We start from the raw sequence: 25056 nt of genomic DNA on the forward strand, positions 1-25056 counted from the left end.
TTTATGCACATTTTGAACAAATTATTACGAAATTGCCTCACATTTCTGCATTCAACAGCTCCTCCTTTTTTGTATTATTGAATCACTGATGCTTGTTTTCCTAAAACATGTTTTATTATGACCTCACTGTTAAAACAACAACACGAGAAGCTAGTGACAATTCAGTACACTAACTCAAGTTCATGTGAAATTACAAAGTATAAAGTATGTGTGCTATAACCTAAATAATCTGAGATACTGACACATAGTACAATGGAACACTTTAGGTGTTTTTCATTGTACCACTTGACACTATTCTAAATGCATTAGTAACAGACAGGAGTCAGTAGTATCAGTCTCCTTTAGTCTGTACTGCTGTAACTTTTATCTTTGCTATAACCTGGATTACCCATCAGCATCGTTGCTGTAAGAGATAGAAAGTACCATTTGCCTGTTTGAATGTCGCCACCTTATACATGAGCATATCCTTCACAATAACCAGTCACGATGATGAAAAATATTTTATTTCATGCACAGTTGACACTGGTGGTCAGTCCATGGCTTGCCATATCATGCAGACCAGCCAAATCAGTGTGTACAAAAACAAACATGAAATCGAACTGAAGATCTATAGAACAAATAAATAATTCTGAAATAAATAAATATCTTATCCAGAATTTTAACATATATATATATATATATATACACACAGTATAAACAAAATCCACTATACATCGTTGATACAAATGAAATTTAAAATAAGATAAAGCATGTAATCTCCATGTTCTCTGTGGCCTTTAAAATCCAAAATATATAAATAAAATTTCAAGAATATAATGCAAAATTGTATCTACAACACTTCACAATGTCTACTTAAAATGACCTAACCTCCGGGTAAAGGTGAGAATTTTCAGTAGACCAATTTAGAGAATAAATATTCTATCTTCTATGACTTACACACTAAACAGTTGTATACAGTAGTGTTACTACACACTGTACATAAGCAAATGGCTTCTATTTTTCTTCCTCTTTGTCCAGAAGGTGCTGTAGTACTTGATTTTGCTATTGCTCTTTTCTTACAGGGACAGTTCAAAAACACGATATCTATCCATATGTTTACTAAGGATAAAGGAGATCAGTTGAAGTTCACTGTTGTGTTGTTGTGAGTCACCATGTAATTGTTTTTGAAATGCTCATTTTCTGGTACTCTGAGTACCATAAAGCTGAAGCCAATATGTCCAACCTTCATTAAATCAAAGCTAAACTATCTGGATGGCTGATCCTCCAGCACAAGGAATAACGCACTGTGTTGTGTTTCAACCTGAACTTTAAAGACCAATACAGAGATGTATCGGTATGAGTCTGATGCTTAATTTAACTGATTGTCCGCAGCTCATCTAGATAGAGATCTTTAGTCCAGTACTTTTAAAAAGAGATGAGCAATTAGCATTAGTTTCAGTGGGCAATGGTATTTGGCACTAACATACGTCATTATAACTCGCACACACCAAAGAAATACAGTATACTGTGAATCATTTTCTATTGCTCTGCTCTAATACCATCTGAAGTCTCATCTAATACACTGCACTTTATGGTGAAACAATAAAACGTTATGGTAGAGGAATCAGCAATGTTATATATTTAACAATCATTTTCACTATTTCTGTCATCTTGATTCAGTTTAGCAAGACATCAGCTTGTTGTGCATACACTGTACTGATTTATGAGTGACTGTATGTACTACATCTGGCAAAGAGAACATCTGGATCGTGGCGGACTCTGAGGAAACGGTTGTGTGCGCAGTATTGGACTGAAATACTCTTTGGTTAAATCTGATGGAAAAACCCCTCTGCTGCCAGAGCTATAAACACAGTGAAAATACAAAAAGATTACCATGAGTTAATCTGCGTTTCATGATCTCAATCACTTTATGTGACATGATTTATGTGGTTAAAAGCTCTGGAGAAGGCTAGTGGACCCTTTTATTGTCAAACACACTGTTCTCAAGGTTGAGAGTGAACTTCCATGTTAAACACTGCACACTTGTGTTCTGTAGTTTCTTCGATGGAAGGCGCTTCACCTGCAAACAAACTCATTCTGCTGATTCTCCACAGGGGGGAGCTGTTGGGCCACTATCAGAACAGCTCTACACCTGCCAAACTCTGCCATCTGTAGGGAAGTGAAGCAAGAGCAGCAGCAGCAGGTTTGGGCTCGCAGATCGAGTCATGCTGATCATCATCTTCAGCTCTAATCTGCTGCTAGTGTTTGTTTCTCTTGCCAACAGGCAGCACAAGTTGACTGCTGGCACTAGCTGTTGGAATATGTCGGCTGGCCCCGCTTTCAGGTGTTCTGCATCAGCGACGGTTGCGAATCTATGCAAATATTTATGCATTTAACCTAAGATGTGTCCTCTGCTGCTTATTCCTGTGTCTCGTGAGAGTTTTCCTGATTGAGTGGCTCCCTCCTGTGGTCGGCCAGGGTCATGCAGTGTTCCCCTGATTGCCAACTGAGTCCTGAGAGATAGATGAGTTCGGATATAGATTGTTCCTTGGCAATCCGACGGCCTGGCTGACACAGTGGGAAGTGCAGTAAGAGCCGTTCTCTAAGCACGGGGCTCCAGTCTGTGCGACAGATCAAACAGAGTCTGCTGATTGTCGATGATATGAAGGTAATCGATGTAGGCTCGCACATCCGAGCTGCTCTTCTGAGTGATGCCATTTCCTGGAGGGAAAGAAAATGTTTTACTTCCAAGCTGAGACAGCAGCATCCAGGACAACTCTTCTATCTATATTCATGCACAAAGGTACACACCAACATGTTAAAGGATATTTAACAGAAATATCCTTTAACATGGTGGAGTTATTTGTTGAAGAAAGCAGCCTTCTGAGTACCTTTCACATAGACATATTGCAAAAAAGTATACATTTGTGTACTACAATGAGGCATTTTTTTAGTAGTAGTATTAACCTGATTTACACTGATTCCACAGATTGGGATTATGTACCTTGCAATTACTCTAACTTTTGAAATGCTGTGACATCACTGTTTATAAGTAGGTCATAGAAATCCCAAATGTTGTTGATCTCGCATCCTTAAAATGAGCAGTGAGTGATCTGAATACTGACCCATGTGATCTTTCTGACACTGCCGGATGAGCCGCACTGTGTCTGCTATCATGTGCTGGAAATATAAAATGGACTTCATTAAACATGACATTTCATATTCAGCACCACTGTACGTTATCTGGAAAGGGTTCATGAACTCACCAGCTTTTCAAAATTGACCAGGTTGTCATGAAACGTCTTGTTGCCCTCATGAATGAACGTAATATCTAAAACAGATAAACATTTGAATAGTGTTCACCAACAACAGGTATTTGGTGTCTGTTTGTTTCTGCATAGGAAATCTGCTTGGAATATTTCACAGTGCTCTCCTCCCGGAGTTGGACTAGTTGTGTGGTACTGAAGTGACAGAATAATGAGAGCACCTTTCAGTAGCAGAGGAAGAAAGGGGATCTTTGGCGCCTTCATCTTCTTGAAGGAGTCCCTGTAGGCCTTGTGGTTCAGCGACGGATCCTGTGAAGACATTTTCAAAACGAATGAGTGTAATCCTCTGGGGAAGACTGTGTGTGCCTGTGCATGCATGCTTTGTTAGAGCTGAATTATGGCAGCATTAGAGACTAATGATCTAAAACACCTTATTTTTGTCGCCTGATGTTTGGAAATTAAAAACATCTGTTTGTTTCACCTCATTCACACACAGGGCTTTTTTTCCCTGTTAAAGTGAATTAATGTTGTTTCCATTTCAAAACAGATATACATATTCTATTACATACACTGAGGGACATGAATTATACTTACTGTAACTGTCTCCAGCTCTGAAAACAGCTTTTTGAATTTCCCAGGAATTTTCTGCAGAGATAATAAAAGGATTTATTTTATTCAGACACCATGTACTTCAGCTATAAAGGTAGCAAAGATGTCTGTAAGACAAAAAAAAGACATATTACCTCCCATGTTTGACTGAGGCGGCCAACGGCAGCAGTGTTCAGTCCCATTATAATTGCAAAGAAACAGTTGAGGTTCCTCTGAGCTTTACAGCTATAAAAGATCAATGCAGCACACAATTCAGTAACTTGCAGGGGCACAGCTCAACAGCACAAAAGTAGATGCAGTTTATTGATTTGCCACTGGAGGGGGCAGCATCCCCATGCAAATCTAAACACCTCACCCTAAAGAATTGGGGCTGAGATGCCGTAGCGTTGGCCAACAGTGTGTTTATGATCACAATCAATAAACTATGAGTGAGTGAAACTACTAACTGGGCAGCAATCTTGATGAACTTCTTGATGAGTTGGACCCTTTTGCAGAGCGTTGGGCACAGTAGGACTTCAGTCATCACCCACAGCTGGACTTCATTGCAGCGCTGCAGCAGCAGCTCTAACGCCACAGTGTGGCCACTGCTACTGTGGCGGCTGAAGGTGAAATAGACGAGCTCTTGCTGTAAAAAACAACAACATATACTCATAAGTTGAGCATCACCGGGCACATGATGTCAGATATCTTTTAAAACTGTTTAGACCCTTTTAGCCCCACACTGTAGAGACAACAAATGATGCGTAAGTATTCAAATTGTGGGACAAACCTCATGTATTGAGTCAAAGATGGTCCAGTCAAAGTTGGTGAGAGCAACAGCCACGTCCCATGTGTTCAAACTGAGCATGCGAGCCGTCCTCTGTTGCAGCTCAGAGTTGTCCGTGAATGGGTTCTGAAAAGGGAAAACAAACTTATTTCACAAAAACTACATGGTCCTGTGACCTGCCAGCATGTGACTGCTGTTGGCAGTGAGAGTTTTGCTTAAAAGTTGTCGTCATGTTAGCCGATTTTGATAAATTGTCAAAGCTTCCAACATGACCTCAGCTATGTTGATGTATAGATTGTCCTCTGCATTGCTTCTGGGCTGATAAGTGAATGTATATGTATGAACTACACTACTTGACACTACAGAATATGTGCAGTATGTTTATGCTCAAGTGACACATTGCAGTGCTATTCTTACCAGGACTCCACCCAGGTCCTTTCTGCAGACATGCAGCCTCCCCACTGGCCGTAAAGAATCGGAGAAGACTCTGTCCTGAGGCTGCAGGAGGTGCCTACCTGCAGGGTGAGAAAACATATCAGAAACAGCAGAATGCCATTAAAAATCTGTCAGGCAGCGTGTAAAGCAGCTATCAGCAGCAAGAGATAAGACTTGCTGTGCCAGGCTCCACTCTGAGGTAGCCAGTCACTTCAGTCACTGATAACATATACAGACTTAATATTACTGGACTATAAATGCTTCTCCCTTTTAACTGTTGTCACTGGGGAGATTTTTAGGTCACTTCTGTTGATCACAATCTCACACAGTCATATCTGAGCTTAATATACAACTCAATATAGGAAAGCAATAACTGAAGTAGTGGTTGATATGTACTGCGGATGGTTAGTTAGAACGGTATTTACCTCCAGGGTAAGTGACAGCCACTAGGACCAGTTCCCCCTGTGGGACGTCCATCCTTTCTGCTGCTGCCTGCAGCAGCTCCTGGGCCACTACCCCGGCATGGGCCCTCATACTTAGGTACGAGTCCATGGTAATATACACATGACACAGCACTGTGACAGAGAGAACATTTTGTTTCAGTAAGGTACAATATAGAATGCACATCGCTTATAGAGAGCTGGAGTAATATGGCATCAGGTTTTCTAAATAATAAAGCTCTTGAAACTAGATTACAACACAGGGCCACAAGACAAATTAATAATGTTGGGAACCACCATAGCTCCATCTTATTGGTGCAAATTTCAAATAATCAAATTGATAAAACTCCTTTGGGGATTTTGGGGCCCCTGGGAGTCTTTGTTACATGCTTGGCTGTGAGAGCTGGTATAACATGTTTTAGGCCGGTTATATTCTAGAGGAGGGTTAATCAGCCACTGTGTGCAATGGAGGGCAGAGTCGAAACAGGTTTTCTTTCCAGATAGACTACAGCAGGTTTTCAGACTATTTAGCACACGTTCAACCAGAAAGAAACCAGTTAATTGAGTCACCTGCTTCCGTCTCTTAAACAGCGGAAGGGAAAGAATACACGGCTGTCCCGCATTGATAAGGTGACCTTGAGCCAAGCAACTGACCCTCACCTGCTCCAGTGTAACAACTCAGTGATAAACTGTAGAGGACTGTGTAGTGTGGTATTACCGGGATAGACCAAGTATAATCAATAGATTTCTCCTGATGAAGGTATAGTGTCAGTGGGGACAATGTCGTTGATTGAAAGTAGTTCAAAAGAAAACTACTGTGGATTATCCAGAAGCAGAAACCTCTCAATAGAGATGTCATATGGCTAGACAGCATGAGGGGTAACCATGACCCTGACCTTTAAAAGAAGCCTAAACTGATCCCAATAAGACAAAAGAAAAAAGTCACAACTCAGGAATGTGCATTTCCAAACCTTCTCATTCAGTCCCTGGAAAGATTCCCATTGTTCCACTGTTCAGACTACATGTCTCCTTTCAACGAATGTGTGAAAATTGCCACGTTTTATGACTTACCTTCTTTGGTTTCCCTCTGTGTTCCTCTGGACTGGAGCCCGTTCTCTTTCAGGCTCAATTGGTGGAAAAGTGCTTTACTCTAGAAGGAGGGAAATGCGTGGATTTTGACACACATTCATATTGCCTGAGAACACTGGGCATATTGGTAGAACTACAGAACAATGTCTTTAGCAGGAAATGTGAGGACAATAGCTCCGACACCAAAACTAGTATGTTGACGTGAGCAGCTGGCACCGTTTAATAAAATTATTTCTGTCGTCATTTCAAAGTGCCGTAAAGAGAGCAAATACAAGATTATTTCACTAACCTTTCTTTGAGGGGAATAGTCGTCCACCGTACTGGAAAAGGAAGAAGAAATAAATAAGTAAAGTGTACCACCATGTGCCTACACATGCACAAAACCTGATCTAGTGATTTTCCTTAGGCTGCAACTATGTCAAGTACAAAAACGTCACCATCAGTCTATAATCAAGGTAGAGTGAATGTACATATATACTCCTCTGCTGCGTTTAGTCCATTCTTTAAGATCAGTGTCAAGGCAAGATTGGAGTGCTTTGTAGATTTTTTAGATCTTCCAATGTGATCCCTACGTTTAATCACCCTATTCTCATCAGTTAGGCCCACCTAACATGATGGATAGCCCCATGTCCATTATTATCCCTCAGCTTTTACTGGGCTCTGCATCACAATAGGCATGTTGGCACAAAGCCTGCCCTGAGGGATCTCCTCTCGCTGGCCAGCAGCAGGCCAGCACTAATGAAAAACCTGATTCCCACTGTCATGTCAAAACAGAGTTTGTGGTCTAATTCATTCTGTTACTCCTCAAAAAAACAGAGTTGCTGTGGATGTCAATGAGCTCAGTGAATTATAACGCCACACAATGAGAGAGTGCAAGAGAAGAAGTGGTGTTTGATTCCTAAGCTTTCAGAAACATATGGCTTGAGCTTTCTTTTGCACAAAGGCCAGATGGAAGTTGATGGGAGCAAAGGACTAAATGAGGCTTCTCTCTACAAAAAAATGACACCTTTTAGCTTTTCACTCTGTAGCAGATTGCCACAAAGCAGTCAACCTTGTCCTCCCCCGCTGGGGTGAGCCTGATTGTGAAAACCTCATAAATAGTAGAGTATGTTAGTTAGTAACACCCACACAAAGTCCACTGCTTTAAAGGAGTGGGTATTGTGGATCTCCCTCCCAGGATATAAACATGAATAAAGCAGGACCAGATAATAGCAGCAGAGTCAGGTTGAATTATCTGCACTGGTTTTCTAATGGGCGGCAGGTTGGAGCATCCCCAGGGAGAGTTTCTGATTGGAGGCTGTGGTTGAGGGAGGGGAAGGGGGACATGGGTGTGGCAATGTGTCTGGTGAGTCGGGGGTTGTTTACTCTGTAATGTCAAAGAGCAATGTGATGCTTATTCTTATTTAACCAATAAATTGTAGCTAAGCAACAGTTCCACTTCAACAACAACAACAACAACAACAACAAAACAAACCCAATATTCAAGATTCTGAATGTCAAATATTATTGATATGTTGAATGCAAATTAAGTCCATTGTGTGACATTTAGGAAGATCTACATAGGGAGCGTGTCCTCTTTATGGAGTCTGCCATGTTGAACTGCCATGTTCTTACAGTAGCCCAAAAAAGACAAACCAAACACTGGTTTAATTGGCAGCCATCGTAGTTTCTACATGTTTGGAAGGTGAGGGGTGTTCAGTTGACTGCAATCTTCAACTTAACGTTAAATGCCACTTACTTCTACACACTAGTCCTTTAATGTAAATAATATATATCTATATATATGTGAGTTGGCAGCTCATCATGACTGAATAAATGTAACTGTGGATGTTAACATTAATGTGGATTTCTTTTGTTATGACTGATCCACTTAAAAATGCATCCAGTGCTTTGGATCAGTGCATACTGTATATATTTTCTATTTCTATATGGACTAAATTCCATAAATATTTTATTACTCAAGTCAGAAGACCTAATAATTTGTATCACAGCATTTATATATGGATGTGTGATAATACTGTATCCAGTAAACGAGTGGTGGAGCATTCTTTCAAATAAAAGATTTCTGACAGCTTTTCATTAATTCTGAAAATTCCTGTATTTCCTCAATTTTGGAGATTCCAGATAAAGAGCTCCATGACCTTTATATTTCCGTGCATAACACCCCAGAACACTGCAATTACTCTTCAATATCTGAATGGATTCATTGACGAGAAGCAAGCAGAGAAGGGGCTCTTTCTTTGTACTCAGAGACCAGCTAGTGTGTCTGCTTCTTTTCAGATCTCCAACAGTTGTAGCCATAGTTGCTGTTGTAAACACCCAGACTTGAAATCAATAAATACACCAGTTTTTCCATTTAATCCATAATTTATGTATGTATCGAATGACCCTGTGTCTGAAAACATAAAATAGCAAAGTAAGTCATCATATGGTCACTCACTGTCTGCGATGCAGCTGGTACAGTTTCTGCAGTTCCCTCACATCCTTCTCCAGGGCTGGGTGCTCATAAAGATCATCCAACACGTAATGGTACAAAGTCTGAAAGGAAATGTCCATTTTCATTTCTCCTATATTAAGTTCAGCTCACGCCCCAGTTTCCACCCTTTTCACAGAACATTATATTTCCTACCTTCATGAACAGTTTGACATGCTCGTCTTCCCTCAGGAAATCTTTGCAGAGAGCCATCCACTGTGAGACCAGGTGCAGGACTTTTCGTTTCCTCTCCAGAGTCTCCTTCCTGTCCTCTTTCCCTTTGTATCTCTTGGTGCAATAGGTGGGATTTGGTTAAGGCTTCAGCACAGATGGAGAGCGAGCTCTATTTGCTGACATCAAATGCAGAGTAACATGAATCAAGCGAGTGTGTGTGTGATGTTGATTTAGGGATAGGCTGTGAGAGAGACGGATGTGGAGTAGCTTAGAGTCAATAAACCAGTAGTGTTTTTGTATGAGACAACTATGTCTGTCTGTAGCATTCATAAAGGAGGGTTATTATGTGTGAATCTTTGTAATAATATCCCAGTGAAAACCCTTGTGTTCAAGGATATTGTCCCAGCAGAGCTTGACATAAATCACTGGTGGACATAAACACTGGGTATGTCAGCAGAAAGTCATCCAGAAGTGTATCTGCAAAGAGAAAGAAATTATTGACATTTTCTAATAGTATAACTTTAAAACTAGTTTAACTGCTACTAGTTGCATGGATTTATAAATTATTCAAGATATATCACCGAAGACAGAAACGTAAAACAAGTTTAAATTCTGTGCAGACTATCATAAAAATCCTCATTAGGTTTATACTGTTACAGGATCCTGGATGGCAGGACTGTACCAACTGTATGATTAATGTTTGCTGAGCTGCACCTACTGTACAGCAGGCCTGTACTTTTATTTGAGATGGCAGCTCAGAGACTTGGCTTACCTATTCCATCTTAATAATACCAGATGGAGAGCTCATTGTCTTCTGTCAAACATCAATTAACAAGCACTAAGCAGAGACACTTCAGAAGCAGACCTAATGTGAGAGACATTTTAGTGGCACATTATTCTTCATGGTCACAGATAATCATTTGTGCTGAACCCACTGAGGATTCTCCAGCTGCATTTCGCTCCAACATGTTCAAACAAGCCTTTACTGGCTTTATCTTCAATCTCACACACTCACCACTGCAGGCTGTATCAGTAATGTTTAAAGTGTCAGTTGATTCTCTCTGACCTCTGATGAAGTCTGTGTTTTCATTGCGATTATCGTGCACGCAGAAAAGCAATCTGATACTGCTTAGCCATCATCCTAATGTGTTTACAGGCAGCATTTTCTGCCACCGTATCCATGTATGATTTCTTCCCAAGGTTACACATGGGTAAGTGTTTCTGTAAATGGATTAAATCAAAACCAATCAAATAGTAACATGAAATGCACCTACAGTCTACATCATCACAATTTTTTTACCACGATAAACAAAGACTAAGTGTGACTCCCTTTATTTTAAAAACCAAAATCTACATTCCTTTCCCTTCAGAATCTCTTTTTAAAATATGTCATAATTCGTAAGACATTGTAACAAGCTGTAAAAGTGCATTTTGTACAAATTGTCATTCTACAAATACCATTCTGAGGCATAAAAAGAAAGGGAAGGACAGTAACTCCCAGACATGATGCCCAGCCACAAGCGAAAACCTTTACAAATCCTATTAGGGCAAACCTCAACTCAACCCCTCTGTAAGTGTGCCTCACACCCAGAATTGTAAATTCTCCCCTTTAATTTTACACTGGCTTCCCAGGGTCTTTGTGTGCGTTCTGGTCCACAGGACTCCCTGACATCATTATGTTAATCCGTGCAGAGCAGCTGTGGATGCATCACTCACTGCTTATGAGAGGTTAAACACTCATACACATGTATTCGCCATAAAGGACACAGTAATGCACCTTAACACAAAGCCAGAAAACAACTAAAGATCACCTACCCACCCACATACTGTATTGTACCTCCTCTCCTCCCCACACACACACACACACACACACACACACACACACACACACACACATTGATCATGCACTGCTCGCTCACACTGCTGTGCATTTGTGTATTTTCTCCAAGCTATCTTAACTGAAAACACTTTCTCATGAAAAACAGCATACATACTACTCCCCAGGCTGTACACTCTGCAAGTTTTTGGAAGTTGGAAAACAGAATAAATATTTAATCTTACGACCTAAAGTCTTATTTTCTGGGTAACACAGCAAAAAAAAGAAGTAGAGAATGTCCTGCAGAGTAGATTTAATCCAAACAGTTTAGCTAGTTTTATTTCACTGACCCAGACATTTATGCATGAATTGTGCTGATAAAGTTTAACAGTCGACTGGGCTGATTTGTGACTCCTACACATCACATCATTTTAATTTAAGATTCTCAGTTATCATCATTAGTTGGCCTTGATCAGAGAAATGGATGTAGGATATAGAAACATTTATTCAACACTGCAGCTTAGTACACTATCAGGTACTCAAACCAAACCAAATTTAGGTTCCTTTCCAGAGGAAATGCAGAATGCAAATTAATTGATCTAGGTTGTCAATCTACTGTGAAATCAATCAACCTGTCAATCAACCTGCCAATAGCTTTTGCATTCCAATAAGTACTCGTAAAATTGATCAATTCAGCCTTTGAAATAAGGATGTTAATGTGTCACTTACTGGCTCAGTTACCACCAGAAGCCATCATATTGGTGTAAAAGCCCTAAATCATCCTAACAGGTTGTATTGACACATTTTTAATTTCTTATCCGCTCACTTAATGTGGTGTTTTTTTCATTACAAATAACCATCAACATCTCCCCACAACATAGTGCGTCAGTTAAAGAGCTGGAACATCCTCTCATTAAGAACGCAAATGTTCCATTACATGTTTTTCAGAGCTGGCAGTGTAAAGTGTGAATCTGTGTAGAGCTGGAATCAATAGCTCCACTCAGAGATTGGGCACAGGAAAGAAGGAAACATTGAACTATCGTGAATGCTACCCGCAATGCTAGCCCACAGACAGAAACGCTAGCATATCAGAGATCTACTGAGTACTACCGTGGTTCACATTTGCTTTTCCTCAAGCATGCCTGTGGTGCTTTCGGAAAAAGGGCCACCTCTTGCAGAAATCTGCTCTGCATTTTTACTTGTTGTGTACTTAGTATGTATAAAATCAAATGCTGCCACGGTGAGGTAAAATTGTCTTTCTAATGTACCGGACTGAATGTAAGTCATAAACCCAACATCAATAATCTGCAGCAATCATCAGTCATGTTGCTGCACAAGCTCTCTGAGCCATCCTTGAGAGAAAGACCAAACACGGCTCTCTGGTGGATGTTCAAATAAATCTCTTTTTGATGAAATCAAGGATCTCATGGTATCATGCTTCTGGTGAGCTGATCCTCGAAGGGCACATTTAGCAGTAGCACTAGAGCATAAAGAGCTTCAGTACTGACACAGAGAGAACCAAGGCCAGCAGGAGTCACACTATTATACATTGCTGAGTGCAGATCAATTGCTGTTCAGGACTCGGTTCATTCCTTCTCCTCCTCAGGTCTCCTCCTATGACCCTGGGATATCACTCAGCATCATGCTCTGGTCCACAGATCCCTAAGGAGGCTTAACTTCAATACAGCCATTGCAAGGTGAGCTAATGGTAGTGAATCATCAACAACACACTACTGAGCCCATAGGATATTACCTAAAAGGTTACTGAAGGAACAGAGGGATGTCTGCCACTTGCCTGCCTTCTTTACATTGTTACATTTCATTAATATTAAACCCTTAATTATAGCAATAAAATATGCAATTCAACATAAAACATCTCATGTACATGTAAAATGCACCATATTTCCAATGCAGGGACATCTCCTGAGGGGGCATTTAGATCAATTTCATTTACTTCCTCATCTGAATGAATAATGATCTCTGGTATGGGGTTATCCTGCCTCTATCCCAATGAGAGATCAGAAAAAAATCAGCATCTCCTTTTCATCCCCCTTTCTTTCCCCTTTTCTCCCCATGTACAGTGTCTCTCCTTTCTCTCTAGTATTCCTCCTCTGCTTTCCTAACTGTGCCACTGCTCTTAATCATCATCTCTCATCGAACCATCTCTCCAGCTCAATCAACAGAGTCTCCTCTGCCTTGGCAACAGTGTCACATTATCATGTACCTGCTGGGATGAGAGGAAATGGGTTGATTTGTCGTCGCTGTGAGGCTGGACTGCATGTCACGCAGTCCGTTACGGCACCGCTCAGAACATATGAGCAACGTTTATCTCTGTCAAAGGCTTTTAAATGAACACACTCAAACTCTGAGCCATTCTGGGAATGATAGCACATGATTAGCCCAGTAATAATGCCCAGAGGGGGCTGCTGTCCCAGCTTCACTGCAAGAGACAGGGTTGGTAAGGGGGGGGAGTAAAACGGAAAGTAAAGGGAGTTCTTTCTATCTTTCTATCTTTCGAAAACACGCAAAAATAACAGTGGACTTACATAAGCACACCACCATAACGGTGCTGAGATACGAAAGTTGTCTAGGTACCGTCCACCAACTAAATATTGTGCTATTTGTTAATTTTTGCTATCTAAAATACATAATACTTATATTCACACACTGACAAAGGAAGGAGGGATAAGCTCACCTGACTCTTTGACCTGTGTTGTCCCCTGGTCGTCGTCCAGAGCCAGGTCATTCAGCAAGTGCTCCAGGATCTTCTCCGGGGTTCCCGATACCACTGTGTACCTGTCAGACACAACAGAGTCAGTGGAAGAGTCCTCCTCGATAGAGGACAGAGAGCGGCTGCTGCTCCATTCCTCCTCTCCCTCTGTCCCCTCGTCATCTATGTAGCGAAAGTAGGGGACGTCAAAGGTGGGCACCGTCACCGGCTCTGCCCGGCCGGTGCTGTCACTGCTGCTCTCCTCGGAGCCCTCCTCGTCGTCCTCGTCCTCCTCCTGCTCCACCAAGGCAGCATGCAGCAGCCTGCCCTCTTCTTGCCGCAGGTTCGGCGGCTGTGGTCGAGATCCCATCCTCGCAGTGTCCCTGTGCCCTCACACCGGCAACGTTGCCGTGGTTACTGCTGCATGCCCCCTTTACCCGTCCATCCATCCACCTGCAGCTGCTACAACCCGGAGTCCACTGCTGTCCAACCCTCAAGTATGCTGAGGTATCCCGGTATGTTCTTGGCTGAAAAAGCTCCTGAAGGACTTGTAAGGGAAGGCAGCTGCAGAGCTCTGCCTCTCACAGTCCCATGCTGCTCACTTATATGTATTTAATGTAGTCATTTATGTGTAGGGAGTTGTGATGTAAGAATGCCTGAGTGAGTATGTGATCCGGAGAGACGGAGAGGGAGAATGATGAGAGGGAGAGTGCTGAGGGAGAGAAACAGATAGTGAAAGAGAGGGAGGGAGGGAATCTAGGAAGGAGGGGAGTGGAGAGGCTTACCTTCTGTTCCTTGCCTCCTCTCTCCCTCCTCCCCTCGCCGATGCAGAGGGGGCTGGCTGCTCTGACGACATTCTCTGGAGAACCAGCACATCGTGGCCCCTCTCCCTTAGACACACACGGACTGCCTCGTCACTCTGGGGCTGGAGAGAGAAAGAGGGAGGGAGAGAGAGGGAGGGAGGGAGGGAGGGAGGGAGGGAGTGTGTTATCACCAAGGAGATTCCCCTGAATTTTCTCCCACTCACACAAATCACCACTGATTTCCATCATAATACTCTGTCAAAGCCAGCTCTAGTCTGTAAATGAAAGAGAATTTCCATATATCATTATTCAGTCCTTATCGGTGGAGCCCATTCAGGGATTAACATAAAAGACTCACACAAATTTTAATTACTGATTCCTACGTAGAGGCTATTAAATTATGGGTGGTGTCTAGAGACAATCTATTTTCAAGCTGCTGGTTAAACTCTGCACACCAACAATGGTTTAGTGGTTGGGAGCTTAGTTTAGACTTCAACTCACATGGTCCGTCCTTGTCTTATGACCAGCATGAGGTGCTGTGAATGATAAATTCGTTCTCATGTTCCCTACTGTCTCCCACTCTCTCTGTTTCACTTTGCCTCTCTCTCGGTCACGCCGTCACACATTGCCACCATGTTATCAATCAAAGCCTCAGTGAAAGACTCAGTGAAAGTCCTCTAAACGACTCCTTAAACCTTCACCAGGCCAACAATTGCTCTAAACGCCTCCCTCTCTAGGTTTAGACTGTTAGAGCAGTCAGATAAAGGGCAGCAACTAACAATTAATCCCATTATATTTGAATCACTCGGTTCTTTTTCAATTGATCGATTGTTTAGTCTACAAAATGTCACAAAATAGCGAACAATGCCCCAGAGCCCAAGCTGACATCTACAAATTACTTTTTTTATCTGACCAACACTCAAAAATGCAAAGATACAAAATGAGGAGAAGCTGGAACCAGCAAATGTTTGTCAGTTTTCTTTGTGTAATTACTTACAAATCAAAATACATTTAATTATTTTTATTATTTTAAAAAGAGTCACTGACTATCAAAATTGTTGACAAATAATTTTTCAACTGATCTAGTAATCTAGTAGTCTCCATAATCCATGGAGATTATGTTTGGTTTTGTTTTGTTTGTTTCAGCATATTAGAAGACAGTATCAAGCAAATATAATCAACAATGAGAAGCACATAGATCAACTTTGACTGCCATGGGAAGCTGAAATTTAACTATAGTAAAGAGTATCTATATTCAGTTTTCTAGCTCAAAAGTTTGGTGGATATAATGCTGTACACCACTGGCTAAACCTGGATATTCAGTGATGTTTTTCAATAACAAGTATCTAAATTGAACTTTTTTAACCCCACATTTGAAACAAAATGGCTTGTTGCAGCATCTCTGCAGTATAAAGATGCCTGCTAGCTGCTTGACAATAGAGGGTCTGGATCAGAGATATTGGTCTTAATGAGGAGTTCACTGTATAGTGCACGCATCCTGCATCAGCTAACCCCCCCCGCCAACCCCCCTCCTCAGCCATCAGTCAATGCACCACAAGCTTCTGTGCATGCAATTAGCCAGACAGACTGGCTGGAAATGGTTGCAGTTTTCGGTCCTAATTGCCTTTTGCAGAGAAGCATCCAGAGCCCTTCAGTTAAGCATGACTTCCTGGCACATTAACACTTATCTGGGATCTGTCGACATACATACATAAACAGACAGACACACTGTACTGTAAATATACAACACATACACAGATGAATGCATTAATACAACATATAAAAACACACATATAACACCTAATACAACAAAGACACACAACTGTGTCCATCACTGGGTGGGCCACATATTCAACATTGACATTACACAGTGCGCCAGTCACATGTATAAACAGCAGCAATGTTTTCAGACACTCAGAAACGACCATTAATGGCAATGTTTCTCCAGTGCTCCTGACTGTAAGCAGTGTTTACATATCTGTTAAAGTTAAAACTTGTGAATCTATTCCTTCTTTACTGTAATACAAACACATACACATAAAATTTCATATACTTAAGGGTGCGTCCTGTGGTATAACAGACTCTATTATCCTGTCACAGGACGTACAGTTTGACGTAAGGTTAGGGTGTGGGATGAAAAGCAAAGAACCAGGAAATACCCAGAAAGGGAAGGTTGCACTGATTAGCATCCTGGTTCTTGGGAAAAAGACATTGGCGGTTCTATTTTCCTCAAGACATGACGTACACTGTGCACTTTTAGCTCCATGACAGTACGCTGTTTTTGTGTCAGTAAGCGTGACATCAAAGCAAGTTGAATTCTTAACTATAATTAACAGAGTGTCTCAGTGTACCGCTAACGGGTCAAACAGCAAACAAACCTTTCGTCACAATGAATTATTGATCCTGCCTCTGCTGCTGCAGGCCACTACATAGTGCGCACTGGGCTGTGTGGTCACCACTGTCCCAATACAAAAACACAATCAGCCCTCTAAGAGTGGAGGCTTGTAATGAGACAGAGTGCCGGGACCACACAGTTCCTACCCCAGCCTGGAGGTGACCTCGATGCACAGCTACCACTTAAGCTCCCAACATGGACGCCGTCAGCAGAAGGGTAAACAATACTTATCAGGCCTCTGCACAAAGTCATGTCCCGTTACTTAATTACCCGGGTCTACTGTCTCTTTCAGAGTTCCAGATGCATTTCGCTGGCTGGATGGATGCATTCTGTCTGCATGTCTCAAATACAGCAGGTCTGGCCCGCATGGTATGAAACACTTAAAGGGAGCTGGAAGGTGTCAGTCCTGACAGGGTGCAGATTTGCACTTAATTGCTGTCAAGGAATAGTGTGTATCATACAGAATGGGAAGAAGAGGAAGAATAGTCCAATGATTCATATATATTGCTTTCAAAGAATCCTTTGATGCTGATCTACAACAGCAATTAAATTAAAAGTCCTGTTTAATTCATTAAGCTCCTATGATATGCTGTAAACAAAAAATATGTATATGTTACATAATGTTTATTATGCTTCTTGTGGCAGAAAACAGCATCTATGTGTTCTAATCAGATGTACAGAGCAAACTCATTGGCTGATTGTGCACAACTCTGATAACTTCTGAATAACTGAAAACAGCAGCGAAGTAAAAGTACAAAAGAACAAGGGATTTCCAAGGTCAAAACAGAAATCTATTACATTTAAACCTGATGGGTTTTTAAAGCAAAATGAATTATGACAAAACTAAACTACCAAAGAAAAAGACATTCTTGGCTCAAAATTTAAGAATATTGCATAATTTTCATGATCCTGCGCCAAAATATCTTACACATTTTCACAGACATGAAGCCTACTGTATATTAAGCATGCCTGTTTCATCCAGCTGGGATGTAACAGATTTCTAAGCTCTTTGATGTCTGGGCTTAGATGTTTATATGACTCACATGTAATACAGGATGTGCATTGTAGCATTATTGGATTACTTTAAACCATTCTATAATCTAGAAACACTGCTGGATAATCCCACATAATATTAATATTTCTAGATAATGTCAAGTATTAAATACAAGGTCAGCATATCTGGCCATTACTGCTGGGATTACATAAGTGACACATACAAACGTGCCATTGGTATACTCGCATTATTTAGAATTCACAATATGAGAAACTTGGCACGTTGCATGTTAACAAAACAAAAAAGGTAAAATATTATTGTTGTATTATGCAGCACTAACATTTGTTCATAAGTGGCTTACTGCAGATGAAAGGTCATTATATTGAATAACAACACTGATAGGAGATCTAGCCTTGTATTTGCAGAAAAGGTCAGAAACCTGATGCACTGGAATCCACCCTAAAGCCATACAATGTCTTGGCATGGTGGTCTGGCCACTTGCGTCAACTTTTCCTGCCATTGTTTTTCAGTTCAGCACACAGATACAGCTGGCAGGAAGGGAGAAGCTGAGCCAAACATGAGGTCAGCCAATCAGACATCTTCTACGTAGCCAAGTGGCAGGTGATGTAATCATTTTAGTTGTGCGCAGGTTGAACTGAACGTACAGTACGTTAAGTTAAATTCCGTTCCCAATAATCAAAGCTGGCAGTGGTAGTGGTAAATGGTAGTGCTTTGACGTGAAAACCCTTCAGAAACCCGAGGATGCTGCCACACTTTTAGAGACTTACTATATTCTAAATGCATGTTAACTTTCTGTAATGACACTGCAACTGTATATACATCTAGCCAATTCTAAATGTAATAGATACAGTGCATTTATAACTGAAATAAATGAACTGTTTTAAAATATTCAATCTAATTCTTACATCTCTTTTGAAGCAGTCTAGAAACTATTTTCCTATATTTAACCGAAGAGAGCTTTTTGTAGTCTCGACAGAATCTAAATGACAACATTCATCTTCAGAGAAAGCAGAGATGTTATCGAATGTATAGAGGCCAGTAAAAACAGACAACAAATTAACATCAGTTTGATGGATGGAACACCGCAGGGAGTGCGAGAAACGATGCTTGGGCACAACGCTCACAAAACAGCAGCATAAAACACCACAGTATTGCCCAGAGTAAAATGTTCTATAGCTGAATATTCAAGAATAAAGCCTGCTAATTGTAGGGTTCATAATGACATAAAGAGGACTATCTGATAAGCAGCTTGACTGATGTTGTCACTGTGTCAAGGCCAAAGATAGCTGGGAAATGCACCAAAGAGTGCAGCATTTCACTGCAGTTCTATGTCCATTATTTTATGAATAGAGTTGTTAGAAAAAGTCTTGCTAATACTATATTATAAAAACGAATGTTTGGACAGCGGAGGCGTTATTGTTGTGTATCTCACCTCGCTTGTCCTCTCTGGGCCCTTGCTGTGGTTCTGCAGGAAGCGGCACCCATCCTTGGCCAGTTTCTGGACCATCTCCAGTCTGGACAGGTCCTCTTTGTCATGCAGGATGCACATGCTCCCCTGCTGCAGCCCAGGGGACACAGAGAACATGTACCTCAGGCCACAGTCCCACGACATCGCCGGCTCAGCAAACTACTGGCTGTCCACCAGGCAAAACAGCAGGACCCCTGTGTGTGAGCTTGCACTACTCTTTAAAAAGTGTTAAAAGAGGTGAGTAGCTCAAAAATCTGTGTAAATATTGTTTGTTTTTCTGTGTATGCCGTTAAGGTGAGTTAGAGTCTTCTGTCACTGCAGCCAAAGTAAATCCCAGTTGCCGTATGCCTTGGTCAGCTCTGTAGCGGAGAGGCACACGCAGAAAAAGACTTCATCAGTTAGACTCCAGGTATCTCTCTGTGCTTGGCTTTATTGAGAGTGAATGACAGATTCCCTCTCTCTGCCCTTCCCTTGCCTTTCACCACTGGGGAGGGGAGTGAGTTAGGAACACAGTGGGCTCAGGAAACATCTGGTGAACCAGAGAGTCCCAAAAAGGAAGTTTAAAATTCTCCCAAAACTAGGAGAGAGTCAGGACTGGGCAGGGCACATTACACTGGAAGGTCAAACACTTGATAGGGTGGGAACATATTATGTGTGTGTGGAGGTTTAAGGTCATTTTTTTTTCTTTCAGTCAGAGTGAATGCAATGCAGTAAATTAACGTCACCTACTAGCTAGCAAGAACAAAGGTGTAGAAATGTCGCATAACTGTTAGTAGTAAATTGTCCACATATTCATCAAACAATAATAATATAGAGAGATAGGAGGGGCCAGTTAATGCAGATGTAAAAGTGCCATGTGGAGCATTTTGTAAAGAGTATGTCTCCATTTGCCCAATACTTGGAGGAGCAAGTAGAACTGATAAGGGACTTTTAATAACAAGTAGTGTTGAGAGCTTTCTGACAATTTGGTAACCGATTACTAACATAAATTGAATATCTATGGCTTTTTGGACTGTTGGTCAGACAAAAGAATCCATCTGAAGAAATCAACTTATGCTGGGAAATTATGATGGGCATTTTTAAAAGCTTTTTCTGACATTTTAAAGACTGAACAATTTGTAGATTTAGAGCTTGGATTAATCTGTAATGAATTGAATGAATTCCTCAGTTTGATGAATCATTTAGGCTTCAAAATGACAGTTGCAGTTTCTCAAAGTGAAGAACATTTTTCACAACCAAGAGTACAAAAGATTTTATCACATAAGACAAAGAAAAGCACCAAAACTTCAAACTGGAAAAGCCAGAACCAAAGAATTGCTGTTGCTGATTTTTTTTTGGTTGATCAACAAACTAATGAAATGACAAATTGTTTCAGCTCTACATCAGTTAATTATATTAACTATATTATTATAATAACTATTAAAAATAATCTTAGTTGTATCCATAATACTAGCTTTGTTTTTTTTTACAAGCTACATTTTGTCGAGCTGTCTCCATACTGCTGTTTCTAAGTGTCTGCTTTTATAAAGATCCTTGACTTGTCAAACACTCGCTAATTAAATGAAGCTTGTCAGTTGCTTAACATAATTACAGAGGGACCAGTGTGATCCTACATGTATTGACCAAGGTAAACCAAGGACATTAATTCTTCGTATGAACACTTAATCTATTAGCGTTATATCTTTTTTCCCCCTCTGTCAGCACTGTGACGCTTGACTGGGTCCTTGTAAAGCCATTCAATTGTGCAGCTGTTTCAAACTGCTGATACAGCAAACGGTAGAATGAGAAAAGGTCCCCATCTCTAGGTGGTGTTTCTCTTTCATGTAAGGTTGAGACTGATCATTCCTCAAGGCTCTTTTGTTCTTTTCGAAGTAACTGATTGGGAAGATGGACATTGCCCTCATATACAGTATATGTCTTTAAAAGTAGATATTAACCTATTTCTGCATAACTTCAGTTAAATAATTGAATCCCCCCCAACTCTTTATTGGCAAGTTCATCATATTTGGGGTCTGTAAATTCAAAATGTGCTGATGGGCATTCCTTATCTTTAATAAAAAAAGGCAAGTATTCTCTTATCCTCATCTAAATGGTTAAAAAAATATATTTTAATCGATAGATAAGAGAAACTCATATACCACATCCTTGATTTTTTAATTTTTAGATAGTAAACCTAACCAGTGTACGTACTACTGTCTGTTATTCTATACCATTCCACTATAGGAAAGAAACTAAGGAAATTAATAGCCTTAAATATCTAAAAACAACCTTCCTGCCCGTCTTCCTTCCTGCACCTTAGTGACACAAAGCCAGGAGGACAACTCTAGCTTTAATGTGCTACCACTGACCCAGTTTCTCAAGTAAATGAATTGCAAAGTGAAAATGCCTAAAGTCAGACTTGTTAGTGAGCTCGCTCTAATAGTGCTGTCTTTAACCAGGGACTACCATGACAACCATGGGAGATACACTGTTACTGTTGGCCTGCAGCTGTGCGAAAAAGTGATGAAACTCTACTGAGCTTGTTACAGTACCCCCCTATTTCCAAAATAATAAGTACAAAAATTCAATAGCTGCGCAGTCTCATACAAATTAAAGAAGATACTAAACAACAGGAACAATGACATCACCACATGGTGTATGAATGATGAATGAAATCTATATTTTCTGAATTTATTCCTTGCTTTAGTTTCAAAATTACACATAAGAGAAATGTGATCGTGATAGCGGTCTTTCAGACATGGAAGCTAATTTGTAAGGACCATGGTGTGAGTTCAAGGGAACAACAAAGGACCACAGCAATAATGTCTCATAAACCAGTTGTTTCAAACCTGGGGTTGGGACCCCCACTAGGGGTCACCAATGCTTCATGGAGGGGTCGCAAGGCCTTCTTGATTTACAGGGCTGTAAGAAAATATATAAAATACACACAGCAGGCCTATATCTCAGCTTTTAATTCATGTCTGTGAAGAAATGTTAACACAGAATTTGTTAAAAAAAAAAAAAAAAGCCTATTAAGTCTGTATGATATAATGTATGCATGTAAAATGTATAAAAAATACATAATACTGACAGAGAATTGTATAAAAACAGGAAATAATCTGCTCAAAATGAATCCAAATCAATCATTTTACACAATCTTCTTGTAATTACTGAGTTCATTATTTGGGGTTATTGTACTGTTTTGAATATCATATGAACTATCTATAAAATATGTCACTTAGTCAGGGGTTGTTAATTTAATAAATAATAGAAAAGTCTGAGGATTAAGATATTGTGTAAAGATACTGTGGGTGTATTGTGTCTCATTTCTAAGGTAATAATGCACAAAGAGCAAAAGCTTTTCTACACTGGCATGTGGATAACCATTGAAAGTGACATTGACCTCTACTGGTCACAGAAGGCCAGTACATTTGCATATGGCTACTGTATGTTCCCCACTTATGATATGTTTGTCCTTAAGGAAAAAGAAGTAGAAAAAGTAGTTTTTGGTGTTATTTAATTAATAAGTTAATTTTAGGTTAATCTACCTAAATTGTGCCAGCCGTCAATAAAACCCAAAGAAGAAGAGTTGTCACTTCCGGCTAACATCGCTGTTTAACTAAACAAGACGTTTAATAACTTCTGTTAAAATAATGTCCAATCCATAGATTATTTCTTCCCCCAAAACGGATAGTATTTGAGGAACTGGCAATTTTTTTTTTTTGTTTAAAAGACTTTTGAGAATCAATATCTCTAACAGTCGTTGTTTACAAATATGCAAAACAGAAACTCCTTGACAGCTGACACTGAAATGAAAAACATACCAAGAACCATGTGGTAAAAATATTTAGTATGGTAACTAAATTAACTTACTTTTTTTCTTGCTTTTAGTCCTGCTTGAAGAAAGTGGCAGGTTGTCAAAAGAGCTAACGTTACAGTAGCTAGCTTGGGAAACAGTTGCTGTCACCACTTACTAACTAATGTTACACCTGGCTCGTCACCTGAGTTGGCACAGCTGGCACCTTGCCTCAGTGAAGTTAATGTGTTATGTGTGAATTTAGGGTTTTAGTGCCCTTGAGCAAACGTTTTTAATAGCAGCTTTATTTTCTGATGTATTTGTTGGATCAACACTGACCGTGACACCAGCGATGGTATAAGTGGCCCTTTTAGAATATCTACATTTATATGACCATATAAAGTGTGTATATATATATATATATAATATTAGTTTAGTTTCTTCCTGCAATGCCAGGTACATTTGTTCAGTGTAATTCGGTTCATTTTCACTTTGGCTTTGGTTAAAATTATTTTCGTGACCTCCATTATTCATAAACATAATCAAATTAATGTAAAATTTAGCATGCTTTTTATTTCTTTTCAGCTTAATGGAGGTTTTGTGAGCTGCACTACACAAAACCTAGACTGCTGTAAAGTAGCACAGGGCAAAAAAAAGAGTAGACTGTTAACCTGTACATATTCATTTTCAAGCTTGATATTTATCAGCTCTACAGTGGTACTGAATGTACTGCTTCCAGTAAAACAGCCTCCCACTCCCACAACAGCTCTTCCTGGCTTGTTGCCTTTACCATCCTTCTAATGGCTTCTGTTCATTACCAAGGTAACTGCACACTGCCAGTGATTGTGCTGGAAGCCTTACTTCGCTTTAACTTTAATTAAGTGTGTCAAGTTAGGGCTGCAATGGGGTGCCTGAATAGCTCACCTGGTGGAGCAGCCATCCCATGTATTGTACAGAGGCTGAGTCCTTGCTGCAGCGGCCATGGGTTTGAGTTCGACCTGTGGCCCTTTTCTACATGTCTTCCCCTCTCTCTCTCTACCCCCTTTCCTGTCTATCTTCAGCTGTCCTATCAAATAAAGGGAAAAAGCTCCCAAAAAATATATATTATAAAAAAAAAGTTAGGGCTGCAATAGGATAGGGATTTTGGCAGACAGGCGTTACGGTTGCAAAAACTTGTTAATTAAACGCTTATTCAACTATTAAATTGATCAGCAACTATTTTAACAATAGATAAATCATTTTGAGTAATTTTATAAGAAAAAAATGTCTTTCACCTTATATTTCACCTTCTCAAATGTGAACAATTCTTGGTTTCTTTAGTTCTCTATTAACATTAACATTTGAGGAAACAGTGATAATCTTTTACAATTTTTTCACAATTTATTGACCAAACTAATAAATTCATTGAGAAAATGGTCAACAGATTAAGCAATATTGAAAATAATCGTTAGTTGCAGCCCTAATCATTATCATGGATTTAAAACAACATAACAATATGAGGGGCTTCCAGTAGCCATACAAACTCAGCTGCTGATACTAATTCAGCTCTTGTGGTAGACTAGTATATTGGAACTCTATTTGACTTGTGTGGTGGCAGTGCTGCAGGTATCAATTACTCGGCTTCCTATGTTATTTATTGATATTCAATACTACAATTAAAATTAGCTTACACACGGTGATATGAGACATAGGAGATGGGAATATCTGGAGTGCAGATCTACGTCCTTTGATTCTGTATGTATTCCCTCTTGTATTTCCATTATTCTGTCCCCCTCATATGTCTCCCTCTTGATGATAGCCATCAGTATTATAATCACTCCTGGATGGTGCAGAAAATGTATAT

General features: G+C 40.2%; 1 protein-coding gene across 2 annotated transcripts; it reads right to left on the reverse strand.

Annotated features, from left to right (window-relative positions):
• Nucleotides 1–487: 487 nt before the first annotated feature.
• LOC127367727 (rap guanine nucleotide exchange factor 5-like) lies at nucleotides 488–19915 on the reverse strand. Of its 2 annotated transcripts, none has more exons than XM_051407812.1 (18): nucleotides 19403–19915; nucleotides 14557–14682; nucleotides 13743–13875; nucleotides 9630–9708; nucleotides 9214–9358; nucleotides 9025–9122; nucleotides 6874–6904; nucleotides 6567–6645; nucleotides 5481–5630; nucleotides 5038–5135; nucleotides 4624–4746; nucleotides 4301–4479; nucleotides 3989–4079; nucleotides 3840–3890; nucleotides 3467–3554; nucleotides 3246–3310; nucleotides 3105–3159; nucleotides 488–2700 (listed from the first exon to the last, which is right to left on the reverse strand). In XM_051407812.1, exons 1-18 carry the CDS (start codon nucleotides 19580–19582, stop codon nucleotides 2582–2584), a joined length of 1890 nt encoding a protein of 629 aa, XP_051263772.1. In that variant the 5' UTR covers nucleotides 19583–19915; the 3' UTR covers nucleotides 488–2581. The 2 variants fall into 2 exon arrangements, with proteins under 2 accessions (XP_051263772.1, XP_051263771.1); XM_051407811.1 differs by having other exon boundaries at nucleotides 13743–13843; nucleotides 14543–14682; nucleotides 19403–19912.
• Between the last annotated feature and the right edge of the window lie 5141 nt (nucleotides 19916–25056).

This window comes from Dicentrarchus labrax, unplaced genomic scaffold (assembly GCF_905237075.1).
Source record: "Dicentrarchus labrax unplaced genomic scaffold, dlabrax2021, whole genome shotgun sequence".
Classification (NCBI taxonomy): Eukaryota; Metazoa; Chordata; class Actinopteri; family Moronidae; genus Dicentrarchus; species Dicentrarchus labrax.

Excerpts from the sequence above, each read along its gene's own strand:
- LOC127367727 (XM_051407812.1), bottom strand. The coding sequence starts at position 19,582 with ATGTCGTGGGACTGTGGCCTGAGGTACATGTTCTCTGTGTCCCCTGGG. Across the intron at positions 9,359-9,629 it reads TGTCAAGCTCTGCTGGGACA|CTATTGCACCAAGAGATACA; the intron begins ATATCCTTGAAC and ends ACCAAATCCCAC. Across the intron at positions 3,891-3,988 it reads GCCTCAGTCAAACATGGGAG|AAAATTCCTGGGAAATTCAA; the intron begins GTAATATGTCTT and ends TTATCTCTGCAG.